This window comes from Theileria parva, chromosome 2 (genome assembly GCF_000165365.1).
Source record: "Theileria parva strain Muguga chromosome 2, complete sequence, whole genome shotgun sequence".
In the NCBI taxonomy this organism is placed as follows: domain Eukaryota; phylum Apicomplexa; class Aconoidasida; order Piroplasmida; family Theileriidae; genus Theileria; species Theileria parva.
Genome location: NC_007345.1, coordinates 357,269 through 378,819, shown reverse-complemented (window position 1 = coordinate 378,819; position 21,551 = coordinate 357,269). Strand labels below are relative to the sequence as shown.

General features: G+C 36.5%; 6 protein-coding genes across 6 annotated transcripts, besides 1 other annotated feature; 2 read left to right on the top strand and 4 right to left on the bottom strand.

The window, feature by feature from the left end:
* The first annotated feature begins 134 nt into the window (after positions 1-134).
* On the top strand, positions 135-2,765 carry TpMuguga_02g00182 (Ring finger domain protein). Its single transcript, XM_061305324.1, has 3 exons — positions 135-664; positions 901-1,533; positions 1,764-2,765. Exons 1-3 carry the CDS (start codon positions 350-352, stop codon positions 2,682-2,684), a joined length of 1,869 nt encoding a protein of 622 aa, XP_061161295.1. The 5' UTR covers positions 135-349; the 3' UTR covers positions 2,685-2,765.
* On the bottom strand, positions 2,716-6,765 carry TpMuguga_02g00181 (Elongation factor Tu GTP binding domain protein). Its single transcript, XM_061305323.1, has 14 exons — positions 6,603-6,765; positions 6,476-6,528; positions 6,396-6,437; positions 6,283-6,363; positions 5,906-6,222; positions 5,558-5,874; positions 5,391-5,486; positions 5,125-5,324; positions 4,447-4,989; positions 4,138-4,344; positions 3,386-3,976; positions 3,185-3,251; positions 2,870-3,012; positions 2,716-2,820 (listed from the first exon to the last, which is right to left on the bottom strand). The coding sequence occupies exons 1-14, from the start codon at positions 6,700-6,702 to the stop codon at positions 2,770-2,772; spliced, it is 2,808 nt and encodes a 935-aa protein (XP_061161294.1). The 5' UTR covers positions 6,703-6,765; the 3' UTR covers positions 2,716-2,769.
* A 198-nt stretch (positions 6,766-6,963) lies between these two features.
* Positions 6,964-7,643, bottom strand: PHF5A (PHD finger-like domain-containing protein 5A). Its single transcript, XM_759651.2, has 3 exons — positions 7,504-7,643; positions 7,241-7,353; positions 6,964-7,174 (listed from the first exon to the last, which is right to left on the bottom strand). Exons 1-3 carry the CDS (start codon positions 7,556-7,558, stop codon positions 7,001-7,003), a joined length of 342 nt encoding a protein of 113 aa, XP_764744.1. The 5' UTR covers positions 7,559-7,643; the 3' UTR covers positions 6,964-7,000.
* TRMT12 (Methyltransferase TYW3 family protein) lies at positions 7,635-11,575 on the bottom strand (the record flags this gene model as incomplete). The annotated part of the gene is made up of 2 exons (XM_759650.1): positions 7,635-8,448; positions 8,478-11,575. The coding sequence occupies 2 exons, from the start codon at positions 11,573-11,575 to the stop codon at positions 7,635-7,637; spliced, it is 3,912 nt and encodes a 1,303-aa protein (XP_764743.1).
* Positions 11,576-11,663: 88 nt separating this feature from the next.
* Positions 11,664-15,374, bottom strand: CPK3 (Protein kinase domain protein). Its single transcript, XM_061305322.1, has 3 exons — positions 13,500-15,374; positions 12,982-13,293; positions 11,664-12,629 (listed from the first exon to the last, which is right to left on the bottom strand). Exons 1-3 carry the CDS (start codon positions 14,773-14,775, stop codon positions 11,830-11,832), a joined length of 2,388 nt encoding a protein of 795 aa, XP_061161293.1. The 5' UTR covers positions 14,776-15,374; the 3' UTR covers positions 11,664-11,829.
* A 1,151-nt stretch (positions 15,375-16,525) lies between these two features.
* XPO1 (CRM1 C terminal family protein) lies at positions 16,526-21,002 on the top strand. The gene is made up of 2 exons (XM_759648.2): positions 16,526-19,926; positions 20,225-21,002. Exons 1-2 carry the CDS (start codon positions 16,740-16,742, stop codon positions 20,833-20,835), a joined length of 3,798 nt encoding a protein of 1,265 aa, XP_764741.2. The 5' UTR covers positions 16,526-16,739; the 3' UTR covers positions 20,836-21,002.
* Positions 21,003-21,455: 453 nt separating this feature from the next.
* Positions 21,456-21,504: a sequence feature (Short protein (TpMuguga_02g00175, EAN32456.1) was converted to a misc_feature.).
* The last annotated feature ends 47 nt before the right edge of the window (positions 21,505-21,551 follow it).

Below are 21,551 nucleotides of genomic sequence, written 5' to 3'. Positions count from 1 at the left end.
AAAATTATTTTACAGTAATTTCCTTAAACTGTGGTTATTGTTTAAGTAAAATCATCACAGGGGAATTTCAAATTGTGATAAATTCAACACCTTGTGACTATGGGGGTTTGATGTCATTTTAGTATTATATTTTATATTATTAACGTCCACAATTTTAATTATTTCCCCAAATTCCAATAGGTATGAATATGCAATTTTGTTTTCCACTTTATAGGATTCAAATTGACCAGCACTGTAATGTAACGTCTCCATAGTTCCACTGCCATATAAAGATTTAATCCCAAAATTTTAAGCTTAACGCCTAAAATGTTTGACGTAAAATGAAGTGTTTTTTTCTAGAAATCTAACCATGGCCACTCAAACTTGCGAAACAGACCCCGCCACCGTCCAGGATCCTGAGGTTCAGGCTGAAACGCCTCCCTCAGACCCCGGGCAAACCTCAACCGACATGACCGAAAACAACAACAGACTGATTCAATATATTAGATCTATGCCTCTAGTTTCAATTCTCTTTAGCCGGAGCATTTCCAATGATTCTTTCTCTAACGTTTCCAACCGCATTTTTGTTTACAAGTGCCTTATGTCATTTCACCTCTTAATCCTCGTCGCCCTTGTTGTTTTAACTTCTTTCGCTATTTATTACTATAATATAAGATTTTACAAGGTAATTCCCTTCCTACTCAGTTTTTTATCAATTTTTATTAATTTATCATAATTTTTTATCAATTTATCATAATTATGTTTATTTAGTTGTTTGATTAAATAATTATTGTTTCTATTTTATCATAATTATGTTTATTTAGTTGTTTGTTTTATCAAAATTTTGAGAATCTTACATTAACAATTTAGAATTTTCTATAATTAAATAATTAGTCCTATAGTTTTATAACCATTTTTTAGATTCAGACGAGGCCTTCGGAAACGTTGATAGTTTGCTGGCTTTTGAGAGCTATTTGGCATACAGTTAACAGCTCGTGGTCGCTGAGGTACCATTACATCGGGGCGAGAAATGGACCGAACCTGAAGCTGAGCCAGACGTTTTACAACATAGCCTCGATCCTATGGATCAGCCTCACAGTTGTATTTTTGGGTGTTTCACCTCGCGAAGACTTGAAAACTGTTTCCTCCAGAATCTGTTACTTCTTGCTTTGGCTCACCATCGCTTCCTACGTAGTGCCCATGCTCGCCTACACCTTCATCTGCATTCTCCTCTATGTCACTCTCCTGATCGTGATTTACTTCAGACATGGCTCAATTCCCCTGACATCCACCGCAATGCCAGTTAGCCTCCTGAAGAAGCTAAAGGTTGAGCGTTACAGGGACGTTTTGAAGAAAATCGACAGCTTGGAGGAGTCGGTCGAGTTGGGCGAAAACTACACGAACACTTCTGAATCGGAAACAACAGTTTCCCAAGATTCTCAGCAAGATCAGAACAGCTCTGAAACTAAGTCTAAACCCCCCAAAGACGTCTTATTTGAGTGTGTTAACAACAGTGAAATGCTAGACGAACATCTCTGCTCAATTTGTATTCTGGTAACTTTACACATCTTTAACTTTACTATCATTATGCTATTATTAATAACATTATACTTGGTTTTAGTATTATACTATTAATATGATTTATACCTTTAATTACTATATACTATTATTAATATGATTTATACCATTTACTACTACATGGTATCAATATTATTTATACCTTTAACTACTACTATACACTGTTAATATTATGCATAACTACGATATTGTTAATTGAATTGTAGAATATAAATGATGTTGACAAGGTGTTTTTGTTACCCTGTGATATGCGCCACTTGTTTCACAGAGATTGTCTTAAGAAATGGTTCAAACGTAGTTCAGAATGCCCCATTTGTAGAACTAACATTACCCAAATTCTATCCAAGAAGGACAAGGAGAAACAATCCAAGAAAAACGCGTCAAGAGAACCTGAAAATGACGTCCAGGAACTCAACGATGTTGTCACTCACTCCTCTTCCACTTCACAGAACTCACCGAATAACTCCTACAACAGGGACCCGGAGTCAGATTACGATGATTCATACTCTGAATGCGATGTCTCTTCCCAAAGTCTAGACCCCGAAGTACCGACGGAAACCACCAGTGAATACAAATTAAGAATGATAATGGAGTCCTTTAGGGACCCTAAGTCAAGATTTCTAGTGGACAGCTCCACTCAAGATACGTTTTTAGATATGGAATCGGGTAATTCTGTAAGTCTTGACCCAGTAGTATCCCCCGTAAACACTGGATATCAAAAACTACCGCTGGAAAGTACGGAGGATAGTGTTCCAGTACTCCCACTGGAAAATACAGAAAATGATTCAGAGGTGTCACTGGAAGTTACAGAAAATGATTCAGTACTCCCATTGGAAAGTACAGAAAATGATTCAGAGGTGTCACTGGAAGTTACGACAGGAATTCTCGATTCTACGGTACGACTGGAACCGCATGACCTATCACCTGACACCGAATTGGAGAACACTGAGGATCTAGGATCTTATGTACCACTGGAACCCCCTAAGGACACATCGGAGGTCAAATTCGAGAATAATAAAAATCTTGACTCAAATGTTGAGTTGGAGGCCTTTTTTGATAATTTGGAGCTGGAATTGGAAAGCAACATAGATGTTGAGCTGGGTAACGTTAATGTAGAAATCGTTTGAATCGTTTAAAGAAATGATTGTATACTATGAATACTGCAGTCATGAAATATATAATTTACAAGTTAATTTAATAGTTTTATACTTGTTAGAAAATATTGAAAACCTTCTTCAACTGAGCCACCAACTTCCATCCGTCCTAATAAATTATATTAGTTACACAATTTTATCTATTTGTACGAAGATACCATTGAGACTTCTTCCCGAAAGTACTCCTTCAGAATATCAATTGACTCTCTGGTAATCTTAGAGTAGACCTTGTTAGTGTGGTCAAAATGACGTCCGTAAGCGACATTCGGTTCACCAACAACCTTAATACAGACTTCTTGTCCTAAATTATTTAATAATTTATTTATTTATTAATTTATTTATTTAGTAATTTATTTATTTAGTAATTTATTTATTTAGTAATTTATTTATTTAGTAATAGTAATTTGTGTTGTGAGTAATTCATTTGGTAATAGTAATTTATCTTATTGCAGTTATTGATGGTAAGAAGGTACCTTTCAAAGCTTGTTCAACTGGTTTCTTATTATGTTCTAAACTTGCAACTCGACCCAAAAATAATTGCTAAAAAATTTTTACCACTAAATAAAAATAATTAATCTATACAAATAATCAATACAAGTAATCCATAAAATAATCTATATAAATAATTATTTATATAATTTAACACTGATAATCGGAAACTAGTATAAGGATACTGAAGTTTTGGTAATGGCGACAAGGGGTGTGTTGGACTTGAGAACACCAGCATCAACGTGGACTCCAAACACAAATGGGTCCTTTTTATTGAAAACACAGTGGGGAAGAATAGTCAGTTCACAGGGGAAGACTACATTTTGGATTTGTTGCTGTTTTCTCTCCTCCTGTACTTGTTCCATGTAGGCAAGAAAAGAGTCCAAAAGGTGATAAATTATATCAGCTGAAAGTAACTTAACACCCAGAACCTCAGCCTCTTTTTCAGCGTCCTGCGTCACTTTAATATCGAACGCGAGAATTGTAGAGTATTCTGGATGGCCTTTTTCTCTCATAATTGAGGCCTTTTTAACATCTTTCTTCTGTACTGGCCCAATATTCACAGAGTAAATCTTGATTTTCTTATCGTTTAGAAAGTGCAAAAGAGCCTCCAAGGAACCCAAAGTCGAAGCCATCACGTACACTCCAATTCCTGTCCTGTCAATGCAGTCGAAAATCGATGAAATATCACTCATGACTTCAGTGCACAACTCGTCAACATCATCACCCTCGCCAACCACAAACAGTTCCGTTCCCGCAACCGTGTCATCCAGCCCCTAAAACCCATATTAAAACACAATATACAACCATAAAATTAATGTAAATATAGCATAATAATGCCAGTATAATTATACTAATGTAATTGTAATAGTATAATTGTAGTAGTATAATTGTAGTGGTATAATTGTGCTAATGTTATAATTATTATGAATCATACGTTGGCAACGATTTTAACACTCATGGCAGCTTTGATGTGTGAGTGTTTTACGTATTCGCCCTTGACTCTGAGTTCAGATAACGGCTGTGGCGTCAGCAGGGTCCTGATTGTAGTCACAATTGGACCTGATAAACCACACAACACTATCCTATCACCTTCTCTCAGAATTCCATCCAATAATATTACATCCACAGTAACTCCAAGTCCCTAAAAACATTAGATTACATATGTAAATCAGTAGTAATAGTAAACTAATGTATGATACCAAACTAATACCACACATAAATAAACTAATTTGGCATTTGGTACCTCGACGGTTTTAACTTCGAGAACAGTGCACTTGAGTTTTTGAGAAAATGTAAGTCGTTTGGCCATTAAGAGTTGCGTGAGTTGAACGAGGAGATATAGAAGGTCAGAAATGCCCTCACCAGTAATGGCGGAGGTCGGACAAATGGAAACGTTCTTCTTAATGTTATCGTTTTCCCAATAAAGGGAAGAGTTGAGTCCGTTTTCACTCAACTCGAGCATGATTTGTTTAGTCCTGTCACTGAACTCGTTTTGCGACTCCTTCGGTTGTTTTGCAAACGACTCCCTGAACGTCTGCCAGGGCGTGGAACTCCAGTTGTAAATACGGTCGATTTTATTGAGAGCAATTATAAAGTAACACTTTCTGGCCTTTAGAAGGTTAATGCTCTCAATGGTCTGGGGCTCAAGTCCATGCATAATGTCAACCACTAAAATCGCGATATCACACAAAGAAGAGCCTCTAGCTCTCAAGTTATTGAACGACTCGTGCCCAGGAGTGTCAATTATAAGAAGTCCAGGAGATTTTACACACATTTCCTCATCAATCTGAAAATTAATTTTATTTCACCAAATTTAAAAATTTATAATAATGGGTTAGATAATTTAAAAATATATAATAATGGGTAAAATAATTTAACAATAGTGGGTAAAATAATTTAACAATAGTGGGTAAAATAATACCTTGTGGCAGTGTGTGTCAAGTAAATCTTTGGGGAAGAAAGTGGCTCCGATTTGCTGAGTTATACCACCGGCTTCTGCGTTTTGGACGTTACTATGTCTTATCTTGTCAAGTAACTTAGTTTTCCCTGTGTCAACGTGTCCCAAAACACAGCAAATCGGTGATCTGAAATCATAAACGTCATCATCCACTTCATTCACAACTATAAATACATTAATTTATTATCAAAGTATTATTATAACTATTATTGTTTTAGTTGGAGTATTACCATATTTTACAGTTTTAACGGGTTTTGGAGTAATAATTTGGTTAGTTTCCTTCTCATCTTCGAGGTCCTCCCAATTATCAATATCACTTTCACTGACTAAAGTATCGTTAAAACAATTTAAACTATTTTTACAATTTTTGTTTATAAATGAATATTAAATTGGTTACCTGTATCCTCTTCATTTAGATCATCGGAAGTTGGTTCTTGCTGTTGGTTTGAGGTAGGTTCAGATTCTTCAAATTGAACGGATTTCACTCGTTTAGGCTTTTTTTGAGCTAAAGTTTTTCTAGGCTGTTCGTTTTGATTTTCCTCTAGAATGGCTTTTCCAAACTGTTCCAGGAACCTCTTACTCATTTCAGCGGCAGCTTTTTCCTTCGCAGAAGTTGGTTTGCCCTCCTTCTTTTTACGCTCCCTCTTCTCCTTCCTCTGCTGTCTTTTCTTCTCCAAAATTGCAAGGCGTTCCCTCTCTTCCTCCTCCTCTTTTCTACAAATTTTATTTTAATAATTGAGGTTACCTCCTTTGCTCCTCCTCGATCCTCAGCCTTTCCTCCTCCTCTCTTTTAGCTTGTTCTTCTAATTCTCGGAGCTTACGCTGGACTTCAGCCGCCATCCTTGCAGCCTGGGAGAGCGGCTTCTTGGGAGCGGCGACAGGCTTCTCCTCAACTTCCTCAACTTGAGACTCCTTTTTCTGTAATTTAGCCTGTTTCTTCTTCTCCTTCTTAAGTTTGTTCTTTAGAGTTTTAGAGGTGATTTCCTGCGTTTCTTTAGGTTCTTCGGTATCTAAAGGCTCTTTCGAGGATTCGTCAAGCTTGGCAGCAGATTTCTCATTATCCTAAGATTTTAAATAAATTAATATAATGGTTAAAAATATGTAAATAAGCTAATCTAATACCTTTACATCTAATGTGCCCAGATCTGCTAGGAGTTTATCGAACTCATCATCGTCAGATTCCTGCTTCACGGCCTTCCCCTTCTAAAATTGTGATTAAAGCATTGAAAAAATACCTTTTTCTTTCCCTTTTGTTTAGAAGTTGATGTATCCTCATTCTGAATAAATTTTAACTCGTTTTATCTAGGAAACATACCGGTTTTGTTTTCGGGGTAGATGGAACATTGTTTGTTTTCACGTGATTCTCTTCTAAAATAAAAATATTACGAAAGGAAGGAAATAAATTTAAGTATTAATATTTGAATTTGTCAAATTCCAAATACCTTCACTGGAAGGATCGTTTTCATCCTCCACTAATGAATTGAAAGCGTTTGTCTTTTTTTGGAAGAAAACTTCCTCTTCCGTCTCACCGTTTGATGCCATCTTGAGTGAATAAATGACATAATTGTAGTTGTGGAATTATAAACTGGAAAATGTGAACGATACATAAAATATTCTGAGCACATGATTCCAAGATGCTACCACGTAGATAACACCATTATTAAATAACTTTATCAATAAAATCAAAAACACACTTAATTTTAGCTCTTAAGATTAATAAAACGAAATCAATGAAATACAACAGTTTATAGTAAGAAGAATGGCTATTTGGTGTAAATTGATGTGCAGGTAAATAATGTAAAATCTGTAATATCAGATTTAAAATATTGTACAAGAAATGCTAAAAGAATTGTTTCGTTTGTCCGTATTTCTTTTTTTCATAAAATAAGTCTGTTTTTGCACTCCCTAGGTTAATAATCTTCGGGCAACCGTCTCTATCCTTTTCGCATTGGCAACATGATTTACAGTAGTACGCGTCTGAGATTCCAGGCCCATTGCAGATTACGCATCTTCCCTAAAAATATTTTAACTGGAAATTTAACTTTTTAGTGAGTATTTAAATTTTCAAGGGTGTATGTACCTGGTTTATTCCATAGTTACATTCATCGCAGATTCTAACCAAAAGGTTTGGTCTTACATATGAGTCACAAATTGGACACTTGCCATCACACTTCTCACAGAGTCTTCCAATCGCTAAAAATTCTAACATATTCTTAATCTAACAAACTAGTACTAATTATTATAATAGGTGTGAATTATACCTGTTTAAATAATTATAGTTTATATTTATTTAAATAATTGAATTTTATATGTTATAATTATTTATGGAAGATTGGGAATTACCTATTCCTGGCTGTTTCCGGCACATGACTAAATCTGGATGATGTTTCGAACCCATTTTAGATAAAATTTATGCGATGATGGATAAAATATTAATAATTAAATTAAAAGAACAATATTCTAGTGAATTATTATTATGAGGGCACTGGCGTTATTTTTAAATCTACAACTTGGTGGTACTTGTGAGGTGAGTACCGTTTAACGGTTTCCACGTGCAGCACAGTGAGTTTCCAGGAGATGTATCTCTCGTATGGGTGATTTCTACAAAGCTCGTGGAAGCTCCTCAGTACGTACAAGCTGAATACTTCACAGTCGCAATCGTGTTTTTTATCTTCTTCATACTGTTTGGTTGTGTAACAGAATTCTCCAACCTCTTCCCAGTCCTCAAGAGTTGTAATAGATTCAATAATCGGCCCCTTCTTCTTCCTAGATAGTCCGTGTACATATACAATCCCTCCGTGCATAGTGTTAACTGCCGCTATTGCCGGAATCCAACCCACTCTCGAACTCGGTAAAAGACCCAGTAGAATTTTATCCGCCTCCCCAACGTAATCAAATCCGTAAGATTTTCCAAACATTCCGCAGTTGCCAACCTTTACTTCTATTCTTGACAGGTCGATTTTGTTAGCTTTTGCGTTTTCCATCAGATACTTAATTGCTGTTTCATTCACATCTACACATAACACCCTTGATAATCTCTTCTCGTCAGTATACTTCAGTATTGGAATTGTGAAATAACCAATTCCGCAGAAGAAATCAACCATAATTTCACCTTCCAATTGGTATTTGGATAAGTCCTTAAGTTCATAATGGTGAATTGGTTTCAACTTTGGATGATAGTTATTTGAGGCTAAGAAGTAGTAAGGTGTTAGCTCATCTGAGAATTTGTATTCTCGTACTCTCCTATGGTGCCTATAATCGGAAAAATACATTTTTTGTATTCTTATCCTAAAGAAAAATGAGTTAAACTATCTTACCTTTCTGATGAATTTCCTTTCGAGAACATGTTTGTTTTAATATTGAAAATGTATGTTACTCCGTTTTCTCGTATTGAAGCATCGCCATTTCCATATAAAAGTTCCACTTGCCTATGTCTCTCTTCTCCTTCTATTTCTCCTACCAGTGCCACTGAGGACACTTTAAATTCCTTTGAAACTGACTCCCAATCAATTTCTGGGAAATCCAAACCCCGCACAGGCGTTATCAACAAATTATCTCCAAAAACCTCCACATTTCTTACAATAGTTTCAAGTTCCTTATCTTTAAACATGGCTAGTAATTTATCTCTTGGGTTCTGTTTAATTCTTACTGGTAAATCAGAGCATGAATAGACTTTGTACTTTTTTAGAGGGTTTAGTTCTGGGTAGTTCTCAATTGCTTTAATTGGCAAGAAAAAGATAGAATCAGTCGTGGAATAGCAGCAATTTGAACAGATTTTACAGCAAACACACAAAGCTTCACGTTTGCATTCGGAACATTCTGTAAAATCTTCAACCTTGTCACAGGCTACGCTATGATACAAATAGTCTGATTCGTTAAATTGAAAGATTTTCCTACTCTTATCAAACAAATTTAAAAGCTCAAGTTTATTCTTCAAGTTCTTGACCAAATTTTTATCCTCTACAACCACATATAAGCCTAAAATTTTATATTTGTCGACGTCGCCAGTTGTAAAGTTGTTTGTCTCTGTGTTTTCTGAATTTTCCTCACATAAACCATCGCAATTCAGTACAATTATCAGGGGTTTGTCGTAAAAAGACCCAAAATTGAGTACTGATGGCACTCCTCCACCAATTATCCACAGTTCCTCGTGATTGCAATTTCCGTATTTAAAGGATATAACTGATGCTCCCATTCGTGCTCTGGTTCCTTTTGGGAGCATCAACGCCTTTTTTATGGACTTTTCACTTAGGTTTAGGTACCATATCTCATCCAGAAATGCCAAGGATCCAAACCCGCCTACGATATAATAATCGTCATTTTCCAGTGGAACTAGGGAATGTGACATTGTAAGTGGTGGGAATTCTCTATTTTCATTTTTCAAGAGTAAATTTTGGTTCCTTACAGTTTTATTCTGTAAATTGAATGCCACTAATTGATCCATTCTCTTTAATCCAGGCTTTAAAAATTCATCCAAGTTCTTACATCCTCCAATCAAATACAGACAATTATCAGACGGACTATGTGCCATGGAGCCACTAAACCAACCTAACGATTTATCTTCGTATAGACAATCCCATTGTACTGTGGGATTTATTATGTTATTTTCCTGAATTTTATACTCAACTGTGCATCTCCAGATATCTCCTAGAATATTATCATCTAGTGGGCTACACGAAGAAGCTCCTCCACTCATATAGAATCTGAATATATTACTAGAACTATCATAATATTCTAAATCACCATCCGATCCCCGTTCATCACTTTTTTCTAGACATACTGAATGCCTAAATCTTGCTACTGGTATTTTCTCTCCCATCAACTGACATTTAGACCACTTTATTTGTGTATCTCCCTGATTATATATATAAAGCATATAAACATCATTTGAGGCTTTATCTCCGCTAATTCGTCCTCCAAACGTGATAAATACTGTTCCGTCTGAGAGTATAGTGGAGTCTAGTAAGGCTTCAGGACCATGATTTATTTCAAACACTTTGAAACCTTGGTCCACTTTGTTCAAATCACACACACAAATGGTTTTAGATTTAGACTTTTGGTATCCTCCAAACACCAGAACGTAATCTTTAGATGATGCCATACAGCAGTGCGTTCTCAGCAGCTGATTACATTCTCCGTGAAATGACATTATATCTACTCGTTTGTCACCCTCCAACCCAAACAACAAATCTCTTCCAACCAATTCCATACACTTCATCATATCAATGTATTCATCCTTTTTCGAAATCTTAGACATATTTTCAACTACATTCTTGTCAAGATGATTATTTCCAAATATATTGTCAAGATGATTATTTCCGAATAAATTATCATTTTCAAGATGATTATTTTCAACCGTGAGGTAATTTTCAATCGGTTGACTGTGTTGTGAGACTACAATTTGATCGTTTTTAAAAATCCTTACTAATTTATGGTACAGGGATAAAAACTGCTTAAAGTTTTGACTCATTTTAACGTTACATGTGTTTATTAAGTGTATTAAATACTCGTATGAAATTAGATATTGATTTTTCAGCAGAATTGGCTTATCTTTCTCTACTTTATAACTTTTATACATTATCGGCGCCTCCAGAATATTATTTCCTCTTATTGCTAGTATATACTTTTTCTTAGACGAACTTAATCCAGACTGTTTCAAGCCCACACTCCTACATATGTTTAGTAAGCAAATCGCATCTTCTAGTGTGTTACAATCTACGTGTATCAAGAATGGCTCAAACTTAAGTATGACCTGGTTTTCGATCTGTTCTGGCTTATCTTCTGAGGATGCTGGGCCGGAATCATCCTTAGTCTCCTCCTCATCCGTATCTTGCTCCAATTTATAGCAATTGAACTTATTTTTCGGGTTTGACTCTATGGATTCCTTAATTTTACTCAGAGATTCACTTACGATGTGTGTATGGGAGCTGTATAATATCCTCCCTGACCTTCCGTATATTGGATTATTCTTGGTCTGAAAGTTACTGTCCTTTTCAAAGAATACTATTCTTCCAGAACACGAAGATGTCGTCACATAACGTCCAGTGTCAACTATTAGTCTCATTAATGGGATTAGAAGCACATCTATTGATTTTTTCAGTGATTTGTCACAATAATTAACATTTTCGGGCCTATATCCGTATGAATTGATGTACTCAGTGAGATTCCTCAAGGAATCCTCCAATTTTGATTTCAGCGGGTATTTACCAAGCTTTTTAACTGCATTTTCCAGGTTTTTATACACTTTATTTGATACAGGTTCTTCTATTTCATTTATTGTTATACTTTTACCGTTGATCGTCTTAAAATTACTTGGATTTTTCTCCATGTAAACTTCCGTTTCTTCGTATATTGTTCCCAGGAGCTCATCTCCAAAGAACTCGTCTGCCATCCTCACATTTTCCATTTCATTCATTATAAGTAAATTTTACCACAATTATTACATATCTAACATATATTACATATTTAATATGCATTATATAATGACAAATAAAACATTATGTGGACACACTACAACAGATTAACTCACTTTATTACTCAAACTTGTATTTATTCCTCTTGATTCACTATATACCTCAATTCTCAGTTTACTTTATTCATCTTAAGTCATTCTATACCTCAATTCTTAGTTAACTTTATTCCTCATCATGGTTGATGTAGGATGGTTTGTTACTTGACTTTTTTTCTTTTGATTCTTATTTGTCTTCCTTCTTCCTTGTGTGAGTGGTCAATGAGGTTGAAGCTCATCATGAGGAAGAATTCGTCGATTGACATTGAGGCTTCCTTGTCTGGGCCCCTGGTTGACCTGAGAAATCCGCCGAGTCCGTGTGAGTTCCCCTCCATCTTATTCTGGGAGTAAATCTTGTCGGAGTACTCGCAGGCGTCGCTGATGATGTGGTTGATGCTGCTGAGTATTTGCGCGTCGGCTTCCAGCTTAAGCTCCAGGTCCTGGTCCAGATCAGCGTTAATTCCTAGGTTTGAGTAATCGTGCGTGTAACTCGTCGTCAGCCTTGCCAAGTCCTGCTCGTTGATGAAGAGACTACGTCTTCCTGGCAAGTCCGAGTGGAGTCCTGCGAACACGTTTGCTATCAGGTCGTTGTTCTGGCAGAGTTCTGAGGCCATTTGCGAGGCCACAAACTCCGTGAACCCTATCTCGTCAATGTTTAGAAACTGCTTGAGGTAGTAAAGCTTGTCAATCTTGTTGTTGTACGTGCTGTCCTTGTTTAATTCAGAGTTGAGTTTGTAGTAGTTGACGTAGTTGGTCAATGATGGTATTGTCAGGGTGTTTAAGTCCTGCGAGAATGACACCAGGTACTTGTACATATGCGTCAGGCTGTCCAGCTTATACTCCGAAATCTGCCTTATCATTATGCACAACGCAACTCTCTTGAGTATCGGGAACTTGTAAAACTGGATCAACTTGTCAATCAACGTATTTCCATTAATACTTCGGAGCAGAGGCGCATACCCTATCACATACATTAACCATTCACATCATGCCATCAGTAAATAATATTATAATAAATAAATTAGATTACTAAATTATCTGTATTAAATTGTGTAAATTGTGTAATGTGTGTAAATTGTGTAATGTGTGTAAATTGTGTAATGTGTGTAATGTGTGTAATATGTGTAATATGTGTAAATATGTGTAATATGTGTAAATATGTGTAATATGTGTAAATATGTGTAGTATGTGTAAATATGTGTAAATATGTGTAAATATGTGTAAATATGTGTAAATATGAGTAAATATGAGTAAATATGTGTAAATATGTGTAAATATGAGTAAATATGTGTAAATTGTGTAAATGTGTGTACCCGTGAATTTTTGGAAATAGAGGTGTTTGAGTGAGTCGGTGGTGGAGATTCGTTTGGATGGGTTTTTGACCAAGAGTTTCTTGAGGAGGTCATAGGCCTCGGGTGGTATCGTGGCATAAATTTGATGTGTCCAGTCGATTTCCTCGTTCACCACCTTGTTCAACTTCTTAACGTCTGACTCGTCGTGGAACGGGCACGTTCCCAACAGAAATATGTGTAACATAATTCCCGCCGACCACGAGTCACACTTCACGCTGTAACAGTTGTGACCGTTACACTTAATTATCTCCGGTGCCACATAATACGGCGTACCTAAACCAAAACTATCACCAAATCATTTTTATACACAACACTACAGCTGTTAATTTTAATTACTACAGGTGTTAATTTTTATAATACCGAAAGTTAATTTTTATATACAATACTACAGGAGTTAATTATAATTACTACATTAGTAATTGTTAAATGGTATATTTAATTGTACAAAACTGCGTTAGTAATAATTAGATGGTGTTTACCTGCTCTGGTTTTGAGTACTCTTGGTGAGGAATTGGCGAGTCCGAAATCGGCGAGTTTGACGGTGATGTCATCGTTATCTTTAATTTCAGCGTCTTCAGACTTTGTTTCCTTTTCGTTAACGGTGATGAGAAAGTTCTCTGGCTTGACGTCGCGGTGCGCAATGCCTCGCGAGTTAATGTACGAGAGTGACTTGAATATTTGCACAAATATTCTGGGTATTATGTTTTCCTTGTTAACCTCGTCGATCACTAACTTGCTGAGGTCGCCCCCGCTACAGTACTCCATCACCAAGTAGACGTTGTTGTTCTTCCCAGTCAAGATCATTTCCCGGTCATCCAGGTTGTTTATGTTGTTGAGGTATTTAATTATCTGTTCATTGAGATAGATCTCCTTGACCTTGACGATGTTCGGGTGGTCGTTCCAGGAGCCAATTGAGACTTCGCGTAAAATGTGGAGCAAGTTCTTCGAGCCGGTCTTCTTGATCTTGTCAAAGTTCATTATCTTCGCGGCTCTCGTTGGACTCGTCAAGCTGACTCCGCAGAACTCGTACCTATTCTCGCTCAGTCTCTTTATTCCCAGGGATAAATTGTTAATTGGCGGCCTCAGCTTGGTCGGGATGAACTGGTACAAATCCAGAATCTCAACCATGCTGAAGAGCGTTTTCACGACTCCGAAACTCCCCCGTCCAACAACAGGGCCTTCCAAATACTTTTTCCTATACGTCGTATAGTTTCCCTTCAGCACGCTGCTGAAGTTCTTGTCCAAAGGCTCACCCACCAGGCCCCTTTCAACAGCCTTAGTCCGAAAACTAAAATCCTTACAAACATTCTTCGTGCACTTAAGTGTCGTCTCCTTGTACGACTTGTACTTGATATCTTTGTTACTCTTCTTTTGTTCCGGGCTCTTCGCGAGTGGAGAGATGTCCTTCGAGGGACAGCAATTTTCCGTCACACCTTTGAGTGGTGTGTTGGTGACTGCATTGTTCGTAAGAGTGCTGGAAATGATGTTAGAGTAATAATTGTACTGTTTTGTCGAGATTGTGGTCGCTGTTGTGCTCGTGGTTATTGAGCTCGAGAAGAACGAGTTGTTGGTTACCGTAGTGGTTGGCGTTCTCTTCTCTTCAGAAACTGGTGGTTTGTTGCCTTTTGGCACCAGTATCGCCTCGTTTATCTTCTTATCTAGTGCCTTTTCACTGATGCATTTGTGGCCGTTGTTGACAAGATTCCACGAGTTCATAGATCTTGTTTGAACAGATAATTTCCTATTAGTTGCCATTTAATTTATAAAACAAATTAAAGGTCTGCATTTATTCCGGGTTCCGAAAGATAGAATATTTTACATAAAAAATTAAAATCCAAAAATTCATATTAAACTTAAAATCAACTAAAATGTGTAAAATCAATAGGATTTATTAAAATTACGGAAAAAATAACTTAAAATTTTTCGTCTTGTAAATTCGTGATTCGAAAGATGTGAAGGCTTTCATAATATATAAATTCCAAAAGTATAAATGATCGCGTGAACAAATAACCTCAAATAACTAAAAAATTTCAAAGTTTGCTCTTTATTGTGGTTGAGTTATGATGTATAGGGTATTCATGTGTAATGTGAAGCTGCTGAATACCTTACAATTACCCTTAAAATGTGATATACAATGTGTATCGTGAATCAGCAGTGTTATATTGGGTTATTGCCAGTTTATGATCAGAAATTATCAGAGAAGTTCACATGGCCTTTTATTCCTTATTACTTAAGCTTTGGAATCTGGAGGATAACCGCAGTAATAAAGAATATGAGGGTTAACTATATCATTGATGATATAAAACCTAAGGCATTAATTTTTCACGAATTACAATCCGTTTTAGTTAATTAATGTTATTAAAATTAAAAAAAATTAACTAAAACGAAATATAATTAAGAGGGAAAAATCGGTTGGAAGGTCAGCACCAGGTGGTGTGAATAATTTTTAACTTTTCTCGTCAGTTCATATTTTTTATCAACAAAACCCAGTTACCATCATTCGAATATATTATAAATGACAATAAATCCTTATAATCTTTTTCTAGTAGAAAATAAATAAAGTTTTTTGAGCGATTTTTCGAACCCTAAAAACGGCACAAAAATTCTTGTTCTTCCGCCCCTTTAAATACATCCAAATCCACATCAGCACTTTTCGAACTGTTTATATTTTCTAATTTCAAATGTATTTGCGTTAATTCTTTCTCTAGGCGATTTTATTCGTTATACTTAGATATTCAATAAATAAATTTTTTACCCTTTTCCTCTCTTCTTATTCTACCCCTTGATTAATCTACGTTATATTATTTATAATCTAATTCCATCATTATTTCACAATTATGAACTTTTTTTGTCCTGGCATTTATTTTATATCGGAAGAACCGTTTTAACCGCTTATTTGAACATATATTTCTCTTCCTAAACGTTTATAGTATATAATATAATATTATCTATCTAAATATTTTGAGAATCCTTTAGTATCAGTTTATTCTTGGCCTTTTCTGGTACTGCGTGTATGGTGGGATAACGGAATTAGTGGTCAAGAATAGGCCCAAATTCTTAAATAAACTTAGAAAATGGAACAAATATTTCATATATAACATGGACCAAAATTATATATTACACAGAAACAAGATTCATGAATAAGTGGGCAGTGTATCATAACTTGTGTGTTAAAACTAGTTAAAAATAACTAATCAAGACTAAATTAAATAATTTAATATTAGAATTTTGGAGTAAAAATGATATATATTGATTAAAAGGTGTGAAAAACAAGAAACTAGAGATTAATGTGTAAGACAATAATTTAAAAAAGGAATAGATTATTAAACTCTCGTGGATATAATAAGAACAAAAGTCACATAGGGAAGTTTTTAAAAAACAAATAAATGCAATGTGTATTGTGAAATATTGAAAATAAAATTTGGTAAAATCGATCAATTGAGTATTAATTGGAAGGTTGGGTATGGTGAATTAAAACTGTTTTCAAGATCACTTAAAATTCACTTTTATATTTTTATTTTTCAAATATTTCATTTCAGATGATCAATAAAATATTTTAAATAATATCCAGAGATATTTCGGTTTCTGATTCCCTGATTTTTCACTATTTTTCAATATATAACTCTTGCATTTCAGATCATCCCAAATTTAACAATAATTGTTGTGATTTTAAGGAAATATGATATTTTATCTTTTATAACACAGCTTAACCTAAAACAATGAGTTCTAATTTAACAGATCCATTGGTATTACTCGACACCTCAAGGCCGTTTGACGAGGCCATGGTTCCCCTGCTGGATTCCGTAATAATATCCATGTTTGACGGAACCAGTGTCGAAAACAGAGAAACGGCGCATAGAATTTTAGAGCAGTTTAAGAAACTACCAGACTCGTGGAAACATGTAGCCTTGATTTTGGCCAAATCGAGCAATTCTAACACTAAATTCTACGCACTGCAAGTCTTAGAAATATGTATTGAAACCAGATGGAATATACTGCCGGATACGGAACGGGCGGGGATTAAGCAGTACGTGTCTGAACTGGTAATTAAGTTATGTATGGACGAAGAAGTATGCCGGAATGAACGCCACTTTCTCACCAAAGTTAACGAGTGTTTAATACAAATAGTAAAGAGAGAATGGCCAGATAGATGGCCGAACTTCATTTCAGAGATTTGCAAGGCATCGCAGGTTTCACAGAACATTTGCGAGAATAATATGCGACTCCTGAACATGCTAAGTGAGGAGATCTTCGACTTTGGGGAAGATTCAATGCAAAGTAAGAGAGTCCAAAAATTAGTCTCGAGAATGACCTCGGAATTTAGAGAAATCTTCGAGCTTTGCATATTCGTACTCAATAGCTTCATTTCAAACCCGAACATGGTTAATAACACGCTTGTCAAGCAGACACTCGTGTGCTTATCACATTTCCTTAAATGGATCCCATACGGGTACATTTTCGAATCTTACCCTCACGGAGAAGGCTCGGTGGTTTTGCTCGACTTACTGCTGGACCACTTCTGGGACCCAATGACCTACAGAGTTGAGTGCACAAAATGCTTAAATGAAGTGGCATCGCTAACGCTGACGAATAACGAGCTTCAGACGTTTTCACATCGGATAATGTCACTGTGGCCTAAGGTTGTTCAGAAAGTGTCAACACTGCCGCCAGAGTCGTTCCAGTACGACAACGCAAAGATTCCGCCCTCAATGCTCCTGTTCTGGGAGACCTTTTACACACAATTGACGCTGTTTTTGACCAATTTGCTCAAAAACTTTAGGGAGAGCGTGTTGGAGAAGATCCCAAACAGCAGAGACTCGCTGTTGTTTGTGCTGGAGAAGTTGGTAATTATCACCACAATCAACCACGAGGAAACTTTTAAGATTGCGCTGGATTTCTGGCATCATTTCTCAAATCAGCTGCTGAGGGAACTTAAGGAGTATGAGAGGAGAAATTTGCCAATTAGAGACACCAACGACCCGAACTACATGGTCATCAACGCCATGAACCAAATTGACCTGAACTCGTCGGCAGAGCTGGTGAGACTCAGACTGTATAAACCGATTTTAATACAAGTCCAGAAGGTAATGATAAATCGCATGGCAAAGCCGCAGGAGGTTTATATAATGTACGACGCGGACTCTGGGGAAGTCGTGAGAGAGTATAACCCAAACACTGCGGAAATTGCACTATACAATAAAATGAAAAATACGCAAATCATACTAACGACAATGTTACAGGAGGATTCTGAAAACATCATGAAGGCGTTTTTAGACAATGAGATGGAACACGCAAATATCGGCGGAAACGAGCCCTGGGATCCAACTACACTGAACAGGCTCTGTTACTCAGTGGGATCAATCACGGGAAGTATGGAAGAGGCGGTTGAAAAGCGGTTTCTAGTCGTGGTCATCAAGTGCCTATTGAACATTTGTGAGATAAAAAATGAAATCTCAAGCAAGGCGATTGTGGCCTCGAATATAATGTATGTCGTCGGCCAGTACCCAAGCTTTTTAAAAACTAACTGGCGGTTCTTGAACACAGTGTTGAATAAGTTATTTGAGTTCATGAGGGAGACATTCCCAGGAGTACAGCAAATGGCATGCGAGACCTTTTTAAAAATAACAAACAGTTGTAGAAAAGTCATAGGAAGCCAGTCAGTAGACGGGAGATTATACGTGGACGAGTTAATATCAACAGTTGGAAATCTGGAAACTGTCCTAGACGATAAATTGATCTTATACTACTATGAGTCGGTGGGAAACGTGATTAGCACGTTGGAGCAGAATCTGAAAGTGGCGAAAATTGAAAGCTTAATGGAGCTGGCTAATAACAGACTCTTCCAAATCTGTACCAAGTTTTTAATTGGAGTCACGGCGCAGATGGTGGACAATATGGAAAAGTTCAAGGCGTATATTGACAGATACGGCGAAGATCTCTTTGGCGTAGAAGTCGCAAGGACAATAATACAAATACTGAGAATAAATAACAGAGTCTGCAAAGCGGTGGGATTTGCATTTACAAAGCAGTTCAACAAGATATTCAGCACACTGATGGTGCTGTATCACCTCTACAGCAAGTACATACAAATCAGTGTTTCCACAGGAGGAACTCAAACCATAAAACATCTCGCGGTGAACACGCTATTCTTAGCCAGAAGAGCGATAATTCACTTATCTGAGACTTACATATCAAATGTGCCCAACAAGTTAAACCAGACAAACACGCAGTATACGGGACTAAGTTCAAATGTGAATAGGAGCAGGTATCGCACACAGGACCAGAATAGAACCTCTGCAGTGACATACAATGCGGAGGACAGCTACTGTTACTTTATTGAGGATAAATCTGAGAAAAAAGATGCCGGGAAGAAGTTCAACTTCTTCAAGTTCGGACCAAATGGGACACAGGAACTAACAATGGACGGGTGTAACCAGACAGACTCAACTGAATCAAGTGCTGAGTTTGCTGGACAAGGGAATTGGTTTGATAATGAGATGATTGTGACACTGTTGGACAACTTGGTAGTGGTGATGATGGGCGACTACAGGGATTCAGTTTTCGAGACACGCGACTACGAGATACTCTCATTAAGCACAAAGATCATTGAACGGCTGGCCTCAAACTATTCCTCAGTCCTGGTACAAATTTTTAACTACGTGTTCGACACGAGTTTGGACATGGTGAAGATGGACTTTCACGCATACCCAGACCACAGGGAATATTTTTACGAAATGCTCCACAAGGCAACCAAGTGCTCATTTGACTCCGTACTCCTACTCCCAAATGAAAGACTAAGAGATTTCGTCATGTCACTCGTATGGGCATTCAAACACGAACACCCGTCAATCGCAGACCGAGGACTACTCATCACACTAGAATTCATGAAAAATATCATCTCAAAAGGTTATAACAGATTTTAGCATAGTTTTTAGATATACGTATTTAGATATAGGCATTTAGATATAGGCATTTAGATATAGGCATTTAGATATAGGCATTTAGATATAGGCATTTAGATATAGGCATTTAGATATAGGCATTTAGATATAGGCATTTAGATATTATAGGTATTTAGGTATTATAGGCATTTAGATATTGTAGGCATTTAGATATTGTAGTATTAGGGGAGTAATATTGTAGATGTTGGATATACACCTGTTTAAATAATAGTGGATACGAATATGTGCTAATGAATTATTAGGTTCGGTGGTGTTGCATCAATTTTGTTTGACGTTTTATTATTTATTGTTGACGGAGGTGTTGGGTGTGTTGACGGACACGTTGCATAAGTCAGGTTTCAGGCTGCAGACTCAGATTTTAAAGATTTTAGTAAAAATCGTGGCTAACGGTCTGGTGGATGACCCGAGTAAGGAGTTAACGAAGCTCGGGGTTATGAGGTTTCTGGTGGACCTGCTGACCAGGAGTTTCCAGTCGTTAAATAATAAACAAATTGAGGCGTTTGTGGTTGATTTGTTCAATTACTCAGTGGATACGACTGCGCCCTCAGGCATGGGCGCAACGCAGTTCTTCGAAAGCGACTACAACTACGTCAACGTGTATGAAAATCCCACAATCAGCGGAGTACTAAACACAAACGTAAAGGAGGAAAAGGAAAAAGACAAGGACAAGGACATAAGGTTCCAAACACACGTTAGAGATTTTCTACTCTCACTGAAGGAGTTTGCAGGATGCACCGAGGAGTTCCAGGCAATATTCGAAAAGGACCGCGATGAAGCCATTGAAAGAGCCAGACAACTAGGATACACAAACTCAAATAATATCATGTACACTAAAGAAGTTAACCTAAACTAAATTCCACTCACAACAATTGCTCTAACAATTGTACTCAATTGTGGTTTTAACAATTATTTTAACAATTGGAATTTTTAAAATTATGGTTTAACCGTTGGAATTTTTAAAATTATGATTTGTAAAGTTGTGATTTTGATGATTTTAAACACTAATTTATACTTATTTTACACCTTAAATATTTTATAATTATCCGTAATTGGTAATAATTTGGCATTATTCGTAGTTAAATACTACAATTATAATTAGAATAGTGATAATGGCACTGTGTAAATCAATAATTGGTTGAAATGTGTGAGAAAGTGATGGTATTAAGGTGAGAGAATAACTAAAGTGTTAAGTAGTTGAGGGGTAGAAAATGAGAATAGAGCCAAATGAGGAAGAGGGAGGGGTAATAAAATAAAAGTGTAGAAAAGGTGAATAAAAAGTGAATTTAAGTTGGAATAAACAATTTATGAGACAAAATCAGATGGGGAGAGCGGATGTTGTTCTAATAGTGTGTAACACGGAGGAATAGAACCACACTTTTAAATTTACATTTCTTTCTGCTATGACGCATTTTTGCCTCCTCTGTGTAATGTATATTCTGTAATTAACAGGATATAATCAATGAGATTCTCATCATGAAAACACCTAGACGGAAGCATTACAAGTCAACAAAATATAGCTCAGGTATAATTTATCAATTTTTAGACAGAAAACAAATAGTTACTACTGTA

Coding starts and splice junctions, on each gene's coding strand:
- CPK3 (XM_061305322.1), bottom strand. CDS start 14,775: ATGGCAACTAATAGGAAATTATCTGTTCAAACAAGATCTATGAACTCG. Junction 13,294..13,499: donor AGTACTCAAAACCAGAGCAG/GTAAACACCATC, acceptor GTTTTGGTTTAG/GTACGCCGTATTATGTGGCA. Junction 12,630..12,981: donor CTATTTCCAAAAATTCACGG/GTACACACATTT, acceptor TGTATGTGATAG/GGTATGCGCCTCTGCTCCGA.
- XPO1 (XM_759648.2), top strand. CDS start 16,740: ATGAGTTCTAATTTAACAGATCCATTGGTATTACTCGACACCTCAAGG. Junction 19,927..20,224: donor GAAAAATATCATCTCAAAAG/GTTATAACAGAT, acceptor ATGAATTATTAG/GTTCGGTGGTGTTGCATCAA.
- TpMuguga_02g00181 (XM_061305323.1), bottom strand. CDS start 6,702: ATGGCATCAAACGGTGAGACGGAAGAGGAAGTTTTCTTCCAAAAAAAG. Junction 4,345..4,446: donor TCGAAGTTAAAACCGTCGAG/GTACCAAATGCC, acceptor TAATGTTTTTAG/GGACTTGGAGTTACTGTGGA. Junction 3,013..3,184: donor AGTTGAACAAGCTTTGAAAG/GTACCTTCTTAC, acceptor TAAATAATTTAG/GACAAGAAGTCTGTATTAAG.
- PHF5A (XM_759651.2), bottom strand. CDS start 7,558: ATGGGTTCGAAACATCATCCAGATTTAGTCATGTGCCGGAAACAGCCA. Junction 7,354..7,503: donor CCGGAAACAGCCAGGAATAG/GTAATTCCCAAT, acceptor TAGAATTTTTAG/CGATTGGAAGACTCTGTGAG. Junction 7,175..7,240: donor GTAACTATGGAATAAACCAG/GTACATACACCC, acceptor AAATATTTTTAG/GGAAGATGCGTAATCTGCAA.
- TpMuguga_02g00182 (XM_061305324.1), top strand. CDS start 350: ATGGCCACTCAAACTTGCGAAACAGACCCCGCCACCGTCCAGGATCCT. Junction 665..900: donor ATAATATAAGATTTTACAAG/GTAATTCCCTTC, acceptor ACCATTTTTTAG/ATTCAGACGAGGCCTTCGGA. Junction 1,534..1,763: donor TCTGCTCAATTTGTATTCTG/GTAACTTTACAC, acceptor ATTGAATTGTAG/AATATAAATGATGTTGACAA.